The 16,989-nt window shown below is 30.5% G+C and overlaps 2 protein-coding genes across 4 annotated transcripts; one reads left to right on the top strand and one right to left on the bottom strand.

The window, feature by feature from the left end:
- Nucleotides 1-2,026: 2,026 nt before the first annotated feature.
- Nucleotides 2,027-4,717, top strand: LOC145182544 (uncharacterized). Of its 3 annotated transcripts, none has more exons than XM_090075883.1 (4): nt 2,027-2,115; nt 3,106-3,296; nt 3,503-3,604; nt 4,056-4,717. In XM_090075883.1, exons 2-4 carry the CDS (start codon nt 3,108-3,110, stop codon nt 4,206-4,208), a joined length of 444 nt encoding a protein of 147 aa, XP_089932009.1. In that variant the 5' UTR covers nt 2,027-2,115; nt 3,106-3,107; the 3' UTR covers nt 4,209-4,717. The 3 variants fall into 3 exon arrangements, with proteins under 3 accessions (XP_089932009.1, XP_089932007.1, XP_089932008.1); XM_090075881.1 differs by lacking the exon at nt 2,027-2,115 and adding an exon at nt 2,391-2,552; XM_090075882.1 differs by lacking the exon at nt 2,027-2,115 and adding an exon at nt 2,402-2,556.
- A 7,264-nt stretch (nt 4,718-11,981) lies between these two features.
- On the bottom strand, nt 11,982-16,300 carry LOC145183108 (uncharacterized). The gene is made up of 4 exons (XM_080058443.2): nt 16,031-16,300; nt 13,899-14,632; nt 12,720-13,653; nt 11,982-12,628 (listed from the first exon to the last, which is right to left on the bottom strand). The coding sequence occupies exons 1-4, from the start codon at nt 16,188-16,190 to the stop codon at nt 12,117-12,119; spliced, it is 2,340 nt and encodes a 779-aa protein (XP_079914569.2). The 5' UTR covers nt 16,191-16,300; the 3' UTR covers nt 11,982-12,116.
- Between the last annotated feature and the right edge of the window lie 689 nt (nt 16,301-16,989).

Genomic DNA, 16,989 nt, shown 5'->3' with positions numbered 1-16,989 from the left:
ATTAACTGGATCGCTTGGTATCCAGATATCAGATTACATAACTATCTCGTTCGTTTTCTTGATGAAGATAAACATTCGAGAAAAGAAGACCAACATGCATTGATCTAAAAACTAACTAAATCACAAAAAGGAGGTTGAATTTTCAAATAAAAATAAGTTCTTAAAAAAAAAAGAATGCAAAAAAAACTCAATGAAGAAATTGAAAGATCAATTACGATTTTTAATAACACTGAAATCTTGAAATCATTTCACTCCTCTTTCAGCTATGTCATTCTCCAAAAACAATGTCACTAAATTCCTTATGCCCGGTAAATATTGCACGTCTAAGGACGTCCAATGTTTACTGGGTAGGGGTGGTGAAATCTTCACACTCATTTCACGTAGTGCGCATCTGGCAAACCAAGAATTTTGAAAAATGTCTTCGTATTTGTTGTTAAAAATATAAAGACACTTAATTTTCACTTCTCTTAATTGCTATAAATATCTTCATTCAACTGTATCATTCACCAATAATAAATAACGTGAAGGTCGTTTTCTAGAACTGTGACTCTTACAGGAACTTCAAACGAGGCATGAATGTAAATGTTCGAAAAAAACAGCATTTCATCAACATTGTGATTATGAATAATTGCTGCTATTGTAATTAGGTATAAGAATTGGTATTACATGGTATTTCTTGTACATCTTTGACATTTTTCTTTGTCCCAGCGGGCACACGACGTTGAAACAACGTTGAAATAACGTTGATCAATGTCAACGTTATTTCAACGTTGTTTCAACGTTGTCACACGACGTTGAAACAACGTTGAAATAACGTTGATCGACATTGATCAACGTTATTTCAACGTTGTTTCAACGTCGTGTGTCTGTTGGGGTTTTACATCTATGATATCTTTAGTCATGATGACATCCCTAATACTGCTACTACTTTTCGCAGTATGACCATTCTCTAGATCATATTTCTCAGTGGATATTTTACCTTTGTTTTCTGTATCTGAGAATAGTGTTGCAGTTACGGTGCTAGTAGGCATAATTTTTGCTCTGGTTCTTTATTTTCCTTTTTCTTTTTGATTGCAATTGCTTTATTTTTTATTCTTACCGGTTTAACCATTATTTGTTTTCACTACTCGAGTACCACTTTTGTCCGTCTTTTTGATTAGCAATTAACAGTAGGTTCTCAGAGACCTCTTTCAGACTTCTGCATCCTGAAAGGAAAATGTTAAAACTTGTTTTGAACCTACAAGTGAATGGAGCTTCATTTTCAGCTTATTTTTCTGTTCTTCGATGGATTGCGCTTTTAAGACATTGCCACCCGGGAATTTACACTTTTATATTGTTTTTTTCCATTAAAAAAAATATTTCCACCATTTGCGATGACGTTCGTACGGAAGTAAGCATGACGTCACTTATAAATGGTTTTAAAAAAAAGTATTTAAGAACAGGATCTTTTAAGCTTTTTATCTGAAACTGCAGCTCTTAAAGATAAATTTGGTTGGTTATTTTTACAAAGGTCTCACTGAAAAAAAAAATTTTCCAAGATCAAAGGAAGAACGAAGTCGGAAGGAATTAAAAACAACAGGATTCGTCTGTAACCCTAAAGCAACTAATTCCAAACGTGAGCGTCATTTTACAATTAGTCATCATTATTTCGAATTATTAGCGTCACTGAAAACGTATCTGTATGATTGTAAATCTGTATGAAGAAAACCAGTTTGTAAAACTTTGATTCTTTTCAGATCTTAAGGGACTTGATTTTTTTCAGGAAGTAATTGGTGTGAGTTTTCTTTATATTTGCAAAATTTAAGTTGTCAAAAATTGTTTACATTACAAATGAGTCATCAAATAAAACCTTTCTAGTCGTCTTTTACATTTCGCTATTTATTCCATATCGCAAACATCTAAAGAATGGCCATTAAAATAATTTAGTTTAAGTAATTTAGTTTAATAACATAATTGGTTTGGTGAGACAATGCCTCTATATAACTATTTGCATAGTTCTTTCAGAAAAGCAAGAAAAAAATCCGTTATAATGACGCTAGTCTGCTTCATTGCTTAAACACGTCAAGACGAAACACTATGAAATCATTGATTATTTTACCACTAATTAATCGATAGGTAAGATTTAGGATAACTCTTTTGGAATTGATTGCAGTTTGTTTCTAATTTAAAGTTAGTACAAAAACATAAATAGAATTAAAAGCTTACTTCAGTAACGAGCTCAGTTCTCTTGGTATGTTTTATTTCATTTAGCAGCTATTTATCATTTTTAATTTTAAGCAATATCAATTAGCTTTCTGTCATCCCAGCGTTTCTCTTTTTAGAAAATATAAAGTAAGGCTTGTACTGCAACTTAAAAATAAACCGTAAAAATAAACCGTGCTTGACGGTTCTCGATGTTTTAAAAATAACGTCAGTTATGCAACGATTTAAGGTACTAATTTTATTACGCAAAGAACATCGATAGTCAAAATTCAAAACAATAAATCTGATCTTATACGAGTATCTCTATTGAATGTCTAATAAGTTCCTGCTGCTCTTTATTTATCCCTGAAGTAGGTAGCCTTTTTTTTTTTTTGTAAAAAAGAACTTTCTTAATACATAAATTTTTTTAAAGTTCAAATATTTTCTTTTTTTTTTGTAAAAAAAAAAAAGGTAGGTAAACGAGGGTAACTTATTATTATGCAAAGGATTGTAAATAGAAAACACACAAATAAGTATTCAAGATTTATGATTTAAGTTAATGCTGAGCAAGAAAGTCTACCACTATTAAGGCACAAGTGATTTCAACTGCACACTGCCATGAAATATAAGCGTTTAAATTTTAGGTTTTTCAAAATCAAAAAATTAAGTATTGCTATTAGAGGAATTTTATGCAAAGAATGTTAGGGGTTGCTAAAAAAATGCTTGCTGACATTTAGGGTGTGGGGAAAAAAATCCTAAAAACCTTTTGGGTACATACTAAATAGAAGATAATTTTTACACATATCTTTATAAAAATAGAGCATTCTTGTTTATCTAACCTCATAAAATTTTAAGTTTTGAAATTAACAAAAGACAGGCTAGTAAATATATGTGAAAATAGTATTTTTTTTAAATCTGTCATAGAGATGGATGATGAGGTTGGGGAAAAAAATGCTAAATCAAAGTTACGCAATGCTCTAAAGGCTAAGCTTTTGTCATCTAATGATGAAAGCCATGAAAGCAGTGAATTTGAAGTCAATGAAATGAGTAGAAATGATGATACTGGAAGTGACTCAGAAACTAGTGATTCTGATAGTAAACAAGAAAATTCAAAGGTAAGTAATTAACTTAAATTCACTTTTTATAAAAGTACCAAATTTAAAATTATTACTTAACATGTAATTCCTACAATATTGAAACTTTTAATTGTTAAAATCCTATGCTAAAGAGGAGTACATTAGAGATGCTTATGCATCACTGATGTACTCCTTTTTAGCATAGGATTTTAACTATTAGTAACAATATTATGTTGGTTTTAAAGGATGCATCTAACACTCCACTTGAGGAGAGAAGAATAAGAAATCGCTTGGCAGCAAGAAAATGCAGAGAAAAAAGAAAACAAAGAATATGGAATTTAGAAAAAGTATATATTACTAATTTATTTAATTATTACTATCTAAGTAAAGTTCAATGATAAGTTAAAATCATATTGAATCTTGCAGTTCTTCATCTAAATAAAATTTAATGCATTGCAATATTTTTACAATTTTTTACTTTTCTAGAAGAAAAAAATATCTTTTAAAAGCTTTAGGTTTTTAAAAATTTTCTTAAAACCAAAGTAAAAGTAAACCTGTGAAGTTTGAACTTTTGAAGGGAATCAGCATATTGTAGTTATAAACTGGTAAATAGTATTTATTTTTCAAATTTTGTTTAAAAGCTTATAATAGCATTATGCTGATGTTTCAAAAATTTTGATATAAATACAAGTTTTTTTAACAAGCTAAAGTAATTGTTTTTTGCTACTTCAGGATGTTTTTTAAATTGTTTTACAAAGTTTGTTTGTATTGAATAGCAATTTTTCTTTTTGTTCAAAGATATGCAGCACACTTGAGGAGCGAATTTCAACATTACAGAATGAAATAGCAGGACTTGATAGTCAAAAATTAAGTTTAACTAAGCTTTTGCAGAATCATACATGTTGTCGTTTTGTTTCCCCTAAGAATATGCTTTTTACGAATAATATGTAAAGATTTATGCTGTTTTGTTTTCTCTCTTGTTATATTTTGTAGAAACTTTGTGCCATATTAAATAGAGTAAAGGTCTAAAGAGATACAGGATTCATATTATTTTAGAGATGTCAAAGAGATTATGTTCATAGTGTTTTATATTTATAAAAGTTTTTATACAAAAAGTGCTAGCTTTAATAACAGTTTTTTTTTTTAACAAAACTAAATTAAGAATCATAATCCAAACTTTACTTGTGAAGGTTTTGAAATGTAAATTTTCATCCCATTTTGACTACATTTTTGGTAGTCTTAAAAATTCTTTTTTTATCGATGACAAAAATGAAATTTTTACTTTTCTTAGTAATATCAATATTGGAAATTTCTATTTTAATGTTATTTCTTATGTTATTCTATTTTAATGTTATTTCTTATTTTATTCTATTTTAATGTTATTTCTTATGTTATTCTATTTTGCATATTGCTATGGAAATGTCAGCCTTTGATTTAAAGATTGTACCTTCATTACAAAACAATAGTTTTTCTGTTTTTTTTTTGTTTTTTTTTTTTGTTTTTATAGCTACCGTCAGTATCGATGCGTAATGAGTCATCAAAACTTGATGTTTTTAAAAATTTTTTGCTTCTTTGGTCGCAAGCTTTTCAATTAGAAAGTTCTAAAAAAAGTTTTAATTAAAAATTCTTCTAGTTGCTTGAGTTTCGAGGATGTGTTTAGAAAAAGTAAACTCGGCGCTGGGTTTATAGCTTGTGAAATATCATTAAATACAATGATGGAAATAATAATACACCAGAGTTACGTTCCTACCTTTAAAAAATTTTAATAGTTGTTGCATCTCAAACGTGGTGCTCTCTAGTTTTAAACAGTATTATTATGTACATTTGTAAACATGGTAAGTTTGATAATTGTTCAATGTATGTTCAGTTAAGTATTTACAATTAAAGTAAAAACACGCATTTTGAAGTTGGCCAAAAAAATAGAATCCGATAAATATTGAATGAAAACCAAATTTTTAAATTATTGTGTAGCAGGAAATATGCTAATTTAAAATAAATAATACGGTGATATATGTAAACAGATATTTCACAGACTCTAACTTAGGATATTATGAGCAAAATGTGGCATTGCTCCTCGGGAATTTATTCAGCAACTCAAAAACAGTGGAAAGTCTTGGATACTCTACCGGAGTATTCATAATGCATCTAAGTGTCACAAAGTGTTGAAACTAAAAGTTGGAAAGAAAAACAACTTGTGGGGAAGATAAATTGTTTATTCGTAAGCTAAAATGGTTCCGTTTAACTCCATCAACACTGTTAAAAGTAATTTAAAATAAAATGTAACGTCATGTACGGTTAGAGAAAGTTTAGTAGAAGCTAATTTACTAGCAAGAATACCCAAAAAATTTTTAAAAAAATGATGTTAAAGCCAGAAAAGATTTTTTCTGTAAATATTCTCATGTCCAATAAAAAACGGGGCATTGTTTTGTGACAAATGTATCTAAATTTAGTATTTTTGGGTCAGATGATAAGAAGTATGTACGCAGACTACCAGATAAACAGTTTGACACGTTAAACTGAAAATAAACCAGTTTGATGGAGGAAGCATTCTAATGTGGGGATTTTTTTTGGTCCAATTCACTTAATAACAAATACTATGGTAGCTGCTATCTATATCAATATACGTTTAGCAAAAATGTTTTTTTATGCTAAGGATAACATGCCATTTCTTAGGCATATCCGCTGGATAACGATCTTAAGCACACGGCTAAGCTATAATGGTATAATTCAATTGGATAGCCAACCACAATCCTCATATTTAACTTCACAAAAAAATTATAGGAAATTGTGGAAGATGAGGTAGCAAAACAAAAAGCTCGGAACAAAAAGATCTGTGGCAGATTGTAAAAACTGCACGATGTATAATTCTGGCTGTAACATGCCAAAAATCGGTCAACAGCCCAAAAGGCTTAGTGCAATTAGAATAATAAAGGAATGCAACAAAATATTAATTTTCATTACATAACTTTTTTGTATATAAAGAATGGGTTTTCAAAACTGTTTCTGTATTACATTATACATACAATTTCTGTATTTAATATTTTTCTAATTAATTCTCAATACTTTTTAACAAATACTTAAATGAAAAAAATCAAAGAGAACTAAATATCTTTTTTTAGGAAATAATATATAACACTAAATTTCATATGAAAAAAAAAAATATAAAAGAATCACATCAATTATTGGCAATTACTGACACTACAATTTATTTTTTCAAAGTGCGTAAGACAAATTTTTTTTTCCATCACTGTATGATGACCAAATAATATGGTTAACTAGTTGAATAACTAAAAGTTATTCAAATTTAGATTCGAAAAATCCTAAATATATAAAAAAATTTAATTGGTATTTACACTAAGCCATTTCTTTTTTATGCATCTTGAAATCTAAAATGAGTTTAGAGAGTGAAACTGGCACCTTTTTGTCCGTAACATTAAGTCTCGATGCTATCATTTAAATAGACTCAGTAAAGAAATAAAAAAACAAAAAAACAGATGGAACTCAGTAAAGAAACCACACAAAAACTGATTTTTAGTTATACGCTTTCATCCGACAGAAAAAACTCAGCGCGTAAATTATTCAGTATTATATAAGCTGCGGGTTGAGTTTGTGGTTATCTTTTGTGTTTTCTTTTTGGTTTTTATCAATGTTTTATAATTTACTTTTTTTCATTTTCTGTCAATAAACTGTACTCTTTATAAGTTAAAAAAAGGGAAAGAGTGATTTTAGAAGATTAATCCTGTTTGAACTTCTTTTTGCAATAATCTCTCTACTTCATTAATTAGACCTAGACTAGTAAACAAGAGTCTGTTATGATTGGATTTTTCAGACGTTAGGCTTGATGAGTTGTAATTTTATCAAAAATAAACCTTAAACTCTTCCAGCAAAAATAAACTGCAAAACCTTCTGAATGCCAATATAGCCATTAAATATTGTTTCGGTTGCATCGGCTGTAGAACACCACTTTACTTTCAAACGGAGCCTTGTTAAAAATCCAAATGGTTTTTTCGCGACATGCTCCATCATAACGGTACCGAACGGTAAGTTTATGCAGAGAAAAAATTAAAAATTTCACAATCCAAACGAATGAGGTTGCTCCAATGAAGCTTTCTATAGCAGACTCCAACCTAATTGAGTGAGTGTGCTTACATGGAATATAACACGAGAGCTAATTTATCTATGTATTTGAAAACTACTAGAGGGTGTGCGCGGTATTTAATAATCAAATTCAAATACACTGCTTGCAGTCGGCATTACAAAATTTGTGTATTTTCTTTTTTGGTGGTAGCTTTAAAATTTTATTCAGGGTCAGGTCAGGTTAGGTCGGCAGTCAGCTGAACGGAGAGCCGCGGGTATTATATTCATTGATTACTTGGAAAAAGGAAAAACTATCAGTAGTGTGTATTACATATTTGTTAGACCGTATGAAGGATAAAATCAAAAAGAACCCCCTCCCCGTCCCTCCATATGAGGACAAAGAAAGTTCTGTTTCACCTAGACAATGCACAGTGTCACAAGTTGATGGTTACGATGCCAAAACCATATGAATTTAGATTCCACTTGGTTTGCCACCCACCTTACTCTGACCCCTAGCAACTAGTACCTGTTTGCATCCTCAAAAGAATGCTCCACAAAAATAGATTTGGTACAAATGAAACGTTTTTCAGAGGTCTTGACAAATCATTCTAGAAGAAAAGCATCGAAATATTGAGGTGACTATGTTGATGAATAAAGCCAATATGGTAAGAAGAATCTTTTTTAAGTAGTTAGTCTCGGGGCTTTTTGACTGATGTGTTACATACTTTTATGAACAAATAAGGAACAAAGAAGTGTGTTTTATAAAGAACAAAGAAGTGTGTTTTGGTAAGAAAGGATGGATGCGGATGGATAAAGTAAATAGTCACTATGTGCATGCATATTGTAGTAATAACACATATTTATGATGTTGTGTATGACATCTTCCAAATTGCGAAAAATTGTTAAAACAAACATAGTTGTCAAGTATATTTTATGAAAATATTTAGAAAACTCAATATAATTGTAAAAATATATTGAAATTTATATTGTTTTATAGTAGCATATTAAAAGTATGCTGAATTTAGACTTACGCGAAAAAGTTTTTTTATCCGGATCTTCTTCTCCAGGGCCACACAGCTAAAATACTTAAACAGTTTAGATAGAGGTTTAAAACCTGCCCAAAAGTAATGCAGAAATACTAGTTTCGAAGCACAGTATTTATATATGTTAAGACAATATTACTTGGAAGAAATATTCGAGTGTCAGTGTCAAAATGCGTTATATATATATATATATATATATATATATATATATATATATATATATATATATATATATATATATATATATATTAGGGTGCATCAAACGCCCCAAATTTTGACTGCACATAAGTTAATTTTTTTCCAAATATTGTTTTAAGCTTTTGTGTGAAATTTAAATTTTCTAAGTCAATGTTTAAGGGGTCCTCCATTGATGCAAAGTTTTGTATATAGATTAATATAGCGATTATTGTATTACGCGACAGTTATAACAAGAAAAACAGCTGGAAAACATTATAATATTAATTTTTATTAAGTTATTTAGTGCTTACTTATTGTCAGTAAAGTTAAAAATACAATAGTAGTAGTTTACAGTGCATAGTTAGTTGCTTATGTAAACTTTAGCTTGATTTTCTTAAATCTGGTTGCCTTTGACGAACCTTTTCGATCACTTGCAATTTGTTTTGGTAAACTGCGTCATTCTTGGCAGCTATTAAAACGTCGCTGCTAAGCTTAAACCCTCTTTATGCACAGTCATTAATGACATTTATTGCTTGAATATTAGTGATTGAAGCTTGATATGCTCCAGATTCAGCCCAGCGAGAAACGTCTTCATTTAAAAAGTTTGGCTGTAGTTTTTGTGCGTAAAACGTAAACCATGAATCTAGTATCACAAAATCTGCCAGTTTAGTTGATAATGAGATATCTTTTTTAGAAGGAAACTGTAGCTTTCCAAAACCTGTCCCATATCGTCCTCTTGGGGATGTAACAGGTGCGGCTGGTTGATTTTCAAGCAACCGGTCGCCCAGCAGACGTTTCTCAGCGAATGGTATAAAATGGCTAAATAGAGCCAGAGGCACCATTTCTGCAGTTAAATACCACAAATGGCGCTGAAATGCACGTACGGCACCCTTTGCAGTATTAGCATTTACTGCTTCATATTGCAAAAGTTTGCGAAAGAGCTGAAGATCGTTCCAAGGAACATCTGCAGCTGATGAGCACGTCATCTACCATGTGCTGTAGACATGTGTCACAAATACAACAAAATCATATATTTTTTGCACTTGGTGGGCGGTTGTCATACTCCCTCGAGGAAGATCGTTAATTTGCTATTGCAAAAGGAATATTTTGATAGAATAGATTAGTTTGGCCATCCATCTTGCCTTGTGTAATGCACCCGGTTTGTTAAAGGTGATAACACTGTCTTATGTATCCTCTGCGTCTAAGAAGAGTGTGCATAGATAAATAAACTCCTTGTAATCATAATGTTTCAGTTTAAGCTCAGCTTGAGTAGCCCTCAGGACTTCAGAGCTGCATGAGGAAAGAAAAGTTTTGGCTTCTTCACTGTAAGACTTTGTCGAGTCAAAGTGTGTTAGAGACGATTTCTTAAACTTTTCGCCTTTAAGACTAAAGTTCTTTCGGAATTTTGAAAAAAGAACTACATCAGGTGATCTGGAAGTCTCAATTTTAAGATCTTCAAATACATGTGAAAGCACAACTTCCCCAATATGATGGCGACAGCCAGATCATAGCAAGACTTTACTAAGCCTTTGTTGGATTGTCACACATGCTGCAGAAACGTGGCCTGTGTTTGAGGCGGTTGTGTCAAATGTCATGTTGACAATTGACTCTGTACAATACCAGGAATTTAACAGATCAAGTGTTAGATAAGCTATTTTGTTGCTTGAGCTTTCTTCGCCAGATGGATATATTGGTACGTTAAGTAGCTTCAAATTTTCTGCATTTCCAACCACTACACAAAGCCGTTCTTCAAGCGCGTTCTTATCAGTTAAAGAAGTCATCAATTTTGAGTCCCAATGAAGAGTTGCCAAGTCTGGTGAAACCCATTGTTCTTTATAGTCTTCTGCCAATTGCTGAACAACATTTCTTCGGGATCTGTCTGCATTAGTATAAGAAGTAGACACGTTAGAACTGTTGCCTAGTGACTCTTCAATCAAAGCTGCTGTAAATGTTGCTTTTTGAAAAGCCGACATATTCAAGCGTGTTGCTAAAGCAACAAGTCTGGGACGTTTCATTAAACCATGAGGAATAAATGCAGATGTTTCAGTGTGTGAGGAACGGTGATGGCATCTTTTACTTGTCCTCGAGGTCTTAAAGTTCATGTCACATTCCCCTTCATCGCAAATATCTGTATCTAGTAGGCTTCGAGTTGCTGTTTTTTCTCTTTCTTCATCTGCTCTTTGCTTCTCTTTAACAGCTCTTCTCCGAGCTAATCGCTTTCACACATTTCTTCGTTGTATCTTTTTATCTAATATGCTATCTTTTGATCCAAACGTTGCAGTTCTGTTAGTTTTCATGGAGCGGAGAAATGCTATATCTTTAGCATTTGCATTAAGCTTTTCTACATCAGCTGGCCAGAGTGGAAAAATTTCACATAGTGAAACTTTTCCACTCTGGATAAAAAGATGAAATATTTGCTTTGCCATTAAGTATCACTAGTTGGTTCAATACTAGTCTTGCTGCTTCCCATTGAGAACGGTTTACATTAGTGATTTTATTTGGAACATTTGTGGGGTACATCATGCAACGGATATAGTTTTCTTTGAGAATTATAAAATGAGCCAAAGGAAATATGGGGAACTTTTTTTAAACCGGTTTACTTGAAGCTACAAGAATCAAGTGTAATCTGAATGAATAACATCTATTTATAGACAGTTTATCTAGGAGTCTCAACGCCATGCTTCCTAATAACAGGAGCCGTAATAACAAGTACCCATCTCTTCTTAAAAGTCATTCTGTGCTTTCTGAAGTAAAAGCTACGGTTTAAGAAAAACATAGGGGAGTAGAGCAGCAAGTCGTTAGATTTCACAAAGATAAATTTGGCTGAAACCAATGTTTAAGGGTTTATTCAAGAGAGTAACTTGTATTTTCAGATTCTTTCTGAATGGTTAAGACTTTTTTTTCATAGCTGTGATCCCAATATTCTTCTATTTCTGATTTTATGAATAAAAAAGATAAGCTCGACAGCTTTATCTCCATAAATAAGAAACTTCTATTTTATTCACAAAGGTTTTTCATAGACTTTCAGACATAAGATATAACTTATAATAACATTTAAAAGCCAAAGATAAAATCGTTTTACGTAGTGTTTCAGTGCAAATAAACCACTAGTCCAACTACTTTTATCTAGAATTTGGGACAGCAAAAAGTTTAGCAGGTTTCCGTCTATGACAAAATGATAAACAAATGACCCTACTTATAAAAACCTTTAAAAAACAAAACCTTTGAAATATCTCAGAATACAGAATGCATTCTTAAGTTAAAACCCTTTATGAATAATAATCTACTAAGATTCTAACAAGTTTGATTCTTTGCGTTTTGGATGACTACTTTTCAATATTCACGAAAGCTGGTAATGAGTTTTTGTACACTTGTACTTGTTCTCGTAATCTATACTTTCTTATGAAATAACAATCAATTATAAAAATTCACTGTTCACCATAATTTATTTAACAACCAATTAGCCATTGATTATCTTAAAATAACAGCTGTAAAACTAAGAGTGACAGATAAAAAGTTACTTGAATGTATTAACTTAAGAAAAACTTTATAATAATATATTTTAACTACAATCAACTTTTATAAATTGTGTGCTGCCATAACCTAGAGCTAGTTTAAAAATACCCAGTAATATCTTTTGATTAGGTAAATTGCACACATCATCGATATCAATCATATGAAATTCAAAATTGTCGTCAATAATAAAGTCGAGAGAAAGCATTAGCAGGCTCTTTTCACTATACTTCAAATCACCTGTTAAAATTGTACCGAAATAACCAATTTTTTTAAATAATACTTCTTCAAAGTATTTCCAGCCTCTGTTTGGATTTATAGGCAACAACAATTTATTCATAGCTATCTTAAATTCAGTAAAAATATCTTCGTCTTGCAATGTCGTTGCTTGAGTTACTGTTGCCATATTATTATATTCGTTAATAAAAGCGTTTTGTTTGCATTTATCTCCAGAAAGCCTAATATATGGCGTCGTGCAAATAAACACGGAAGAGTGCGATATTAGGACATTGTAACAAAGAGCGAATCGATAGCCGCGAAAGAGGGGTTGCTTTGAAACAACTAGAACAAAAATCAAATAAAATGGCCTATCAATTTTGCCTAATTATGTGCCAGTCTTTAAAAAATTGTTAAAAAAAAAAGTAAAACTTACATTTAGTCACGGCTATAGGTCCAGATTCGCACATTCGTACTATTCGAGAAAATTTGCTGGTTACATGAACACCAATATCCAGTGTTTTCTTAGCTGATGATTTGATAATCCAATGCTGCGGAAGATCGCATTTTTCAAACTCCTCATTGAATTTAGCTAAATCACGTGGAAGAATCATGCATTTAAATAGCCAGCTGCTTTCTTTAAATCTATATTGAAAATAGCTTTGTAGGAAATCACGGCTTGAAAAAACTTCAGCAGTGCGTACAAGATCTCCACCTAAATTCATAACTGTATCACTAATAGTTAAAATCTTTACATCAGCATTTTTCTCATCGCTTGTCACTTTTAAATTTAATACATTAGCTAATTTCTCAACTTTGTCAGCTTGAATGCCGCTTATAAATATTGACTTAATTTCATTTGATGTTTTTGTTCCTTCACTGACTTCACAAATCGTAACAACTTTGATTTTTTGATGTTCATTTTCTTCTTGTTTTTTATCTTCACAAGATTCATCAACATGTAATTGTTTGTGAGAAATTTTCTTTCCTAAAAACACTTTCATTCTAATTTGTTGAATATCTGAGCTCTCATTTGCAACAAGAGATGGTATATAATTACGAGTACACCTTGTACCTTTTGGGATATCTTTTATAGGCCAAAATAAGTTAAGAAACTGACTGTCTGAAACATAAAAAAATGGAGAACATTTAAAGTTTGGGTCACGTGCATGAGTAAGAGCAGAACCATATGCATCCATCACATACCAAGTTGGGCGGCGTTTTCCTGCACATTGCAAACAATATGTCTGGTTATATTTCCACATATTATCTAATATATCAGAATAATAAAGATCGAAACATTTTTGCTTAACCCAGAACTGATGGAGGATTTCTGCTTGTGACAATTTGACTTCGGATTTGATAAGATCCTTAAAAAGAAAACATTCATCTTTAACAGTTATTGTCAGTAAAAAATAATCTTTAACAAATATTGTTAATAAAATTTTTTCATTTTACCATGAACAAAAAATAAATACTAATTGTAAGCATGCTTAAATACATATAATTTTATAGGCAAGTCTTGCATTAGGAAAAACCTAAGTTTTATACTAGGATAAATAGTTAATAAAAATTTAATGTACTAAGCAGATTTCAAAAGTAGTAAATATCTTACCTCCCACACCTCTCCAGCATTTATTTTCTCTAATGTCATACACAACAAACCAGGTGATTCAATGGACCAAAATGAGCTGTCAACTTTAATTGGAGCGAACAGATCACCACTAACTAATACTTTACCATCAATAATAAGCTCCCATGAGTTTCTTTTTAAATTGCTAATAATATCTTTTTTTTTTGCAGATGAAGGAACAGACACATATACTGAAACAACTCCTTCTTTTTTATCTTCACACCAATTATAAAGCAAGGTTGTTCCAGCACCTTTTTCTTTTTTAAGAAAGTTGTGATACATTTTTTTTAAATAAGCATCGTTAGAAGTTTCTAAAATATGACCACTAGATATTAAGGCCATTTTAAATTCTTCATAAGAACACTCTTCCTCACTAGCACTTCCTGACATATACTTGTGATTAAAATCACCATCCTCAAGTTTAATTAGTGCTAATAATGTATCACCACCACACTGTTCAACAAGATTATAAATGATTTCCTTATTCAGATCTGTATATACTTTCTCAGCATTGTACTTTTGTTGTGAGAAGTTTTCAAACTCATCAAAATCAAGTTGTGGCAGAACATTAAAAATACCTGCAAGATTATCCAAAAGGACCACATTTCTTTTTAGTTCATCAATACTTTTCTTGGAATAATCTGTAGACCAAAGATGACGAGATACAAAACAACATCCATTTACAGTTAAATCTTTTTCAGTAAGAAGCATAGATCCTAAAAGTAAATTATCAGACTTTTATCATTTTGCTTGGGAAAATTAACATACACAAAAAATAGTTTGCAAATACCGACATATAATGCATAGTATTCTGATTTAAAGATTTTAATCAAAGAGCTATCAAATATTAATAAAATTATTATTAGGTTTATAATTCTTGGTGTTTGAAGTTGACTTATTTTAGTTTTTAAGACATAGATCTGAAAATGGCATGCAGCTTTTTTACATGAAAATTAGATTTAACATTTCACAAAGAACAAATGACCATTTTACTTTATTTAGATCAGAAAGACTTTTTCTTTATTTAATCATTTTTTTTTTTTTTTATTCAAACCTAAATATTGAGCATTTTTGACCAAAATGTTTTGAATTTTTGAATAAAAAAAATGATTAAATAAAAAAATATGTCATTGTAAAAAAAACTTCAGATTCAGCTGATTTCAGCATGAAATCTAAACTTTTGAAGAGAGTTAAATATAGAAAATTTCAGCTACAAGTTCATTACACTTCCTGATATCAACAAACATCATTAAAAATACATGTCCTTCCCCACTCATTCTATATAGATATCAGAAAAAGTAAAAACCAAATAAACATGTCTTTTTAAATTTCATTTATTTATCTTTTATCTCGTTTTGAAACTATGATTTTTAAAAGTTCTGATTTTAATAAAATAAAAATGTTTAGGTTTACAAAGTCTTTAAATTCTTTTTTTAGTTTATATTTTTTATTTCATAGTGTACATTAGTAGTGCATGGTATCCAGGTGTTTAAGAGCACAAGTAATACTTAACTATGGTACAAAACAGAATTAGCTGGAAACCCGCATGTGTGGAGATGCTTTATTTTCTGTTACTTAAATATCAATCAAACTTATCCTACTTATGTTTTAATATGCTATGTGATTTTGGATACTGTGTTTTTCTTTTTGTATTTTTAATTATTATCAGTGAAAATTTTACAATTGAAATACTTTAGTAAATTTTATTGTTGTCCAAAGCTTGAAAATAATCAAAAGTACTTATTTCAGGTATAGTTCCAGAACTTAAGAAAAAAAGCACTTTGCCTATTTCCTTAATGCAATCAGTGGTTTTAAAAAAGCACTTTGCCTATTTTCTTTATGCAACACATTTGGCATAAAATTGTTATTCATCATATATTCTTCTACAATATTAAATCAAGATCCTTTTTTCAGATTAACTTTTACTTTTGCAAGTCCACTGTAAGCTTGATCTTATTGTCAGCCATTTGACACTCTCCTATTTTATGGCAAAAAAAACTTAACATAACGAAAGACCATATAAGTTAAATTCCAAAATCTTGATGGTGAAAACACTGGTAAACAAGTAAATAGTATTCACATGAAGCAATAACTAGAAGATAAAATGTACATGCCTGAATTATGAACTTTAGTAATTTTAAATGTGTCTGCAACTTCACCAACATTTTTTTTACTAAGCATATGAAACAGCGTTTCATAGAGTTGATAAGGAAAGTTAATTGATTTCAGTTGTGGTTCGTGTAGTTCCACAAAATGTGCAAATTCTGTTTCCATTTGACTTAAATTTTTTTTAGCTTAAGACTTTAAAATTTAAAAAAATTAAGTTTGTGCTATATTTGTTTGGAGAGTAAGGCAAAATTATGCAAATCAGTGCCGACAACGAGGCACTACACGAGATATTTTTGGTTCTTATTTGAAGCAAGATTATCTCTGCGATAGCAATTACAACTTTTTTTTTAATCAACTTACATATATACAAAACAAAATTCCAAAATATTTAAAGTGAACATAATAATTACAAGTGAAATATGATAAATATAGTAGTAATCGATAATAATTGAAAAAAAAGTTTTTAAGCGGCATCATACTGCAAATAAATTCCCACTGTAATCAATGTTCTATTACAATTCCCCCAGGGCTAAAATACTTAGCGTCCTAACCAATATTACACAAAGCATATTACACAACAAAAATTTTTTTTTGGCAAAAAATATATTCTTTTAAAACATCTAATTAACACGAACATAGTTTAAAAGCTTTTCTAAGTAACATTTTTTTTTGCGGCATTTAACTTCTGAAAATTTCTTTAGTGAATCTGAGCTTTCGAAAGAGATTTTCTTTAATTATTGTTATCACGGAAGATTCTATTTTTATTAAATTGTTTATCTGTCGACGAATTTTTTTTTTTCCTTCTGTATTATCAATGTAAGATGTTGCTATGTTCCCAATCAAACCCAAAATTTTGTCGTTGTTATACGACAAAACATTATTAGGAATCCTAACACCGGGCGCTAAATTTAGACTGAATCCTACATTTAGACTAAATCTGTAATAGATATACCGATGCCAACGG

Source organism: Hydra viridissima, unplaced genomic scaffold, assembly GCF_058129835.1.
Source record: "Hydra viridissima isolate aposymbiotic clone 2 unplaced genomic scaffold, HvirCarnegie_v1 scaffold_63, whole genome shotgun sequence".
Classification (NCBI taxonomy): domain Eukaryota; kingdom Metazoa; phylum Cnidaria; class Hydrozoa; order Anthoathecata; family Hydridae; genus Hydra; species Hydra viridissima.
Note: the sequence above shows the minus strand (reverse complement) of the source record. Positions and strands in the feature narration are given on the sequence as shown.

What these genes read in the sequence shown, in the direction of transcription:
- LOC145182544 (XM_090075883.1), top strand. Translation starts at nt 3,108, where the DNA reads ATGGATGATGAGGTTGGGGAAAAAAATGCTAAATCAAAGTTACGCAAT. An exon ending in GTAAACAAGAAAATTCAAAG is followed by an intron (nt 3,297 to 3,502) that starts GTAAGTAATTAA and finishes TTGGTTTTAAAG; the next exon opens with GATGCATCTAACACTCCACT. An exon ending in GAATATGGAATTTAGAAAAA is followed by an intron (nt 3,605 to 4,055) that starts GTATATATTACT and finishes TTTTGTTCAAAG; the next exon opens with ATATGCAGCACACTTGAGGA.
- LOC145183108 (XM_080058443.2), bottom strand. Translation starts at nt 16,190, where the DNA reads ATGGAAACAGAATTTGCACATTTTGTGGAACTACACGAACCACAACTG. An exon ending in TACTAAAGTTCATAATTCAG is followed by an intron (nt 14,633 to 16,030) that starts GCATGTACATTT and finishes ATTTACTTTTAG; the next exon opens with GATCTATGCTTCTTACTGAA. An exon ending in ACCTATAGCCGTGACTAAAT is followed by an intron (nt 12,629 to 12,719) that starts GTAAGTTTTACT and finishes TTTTTGTTCTAG; the next exon opens with TTGTTTCAAAGCAACCCCTC.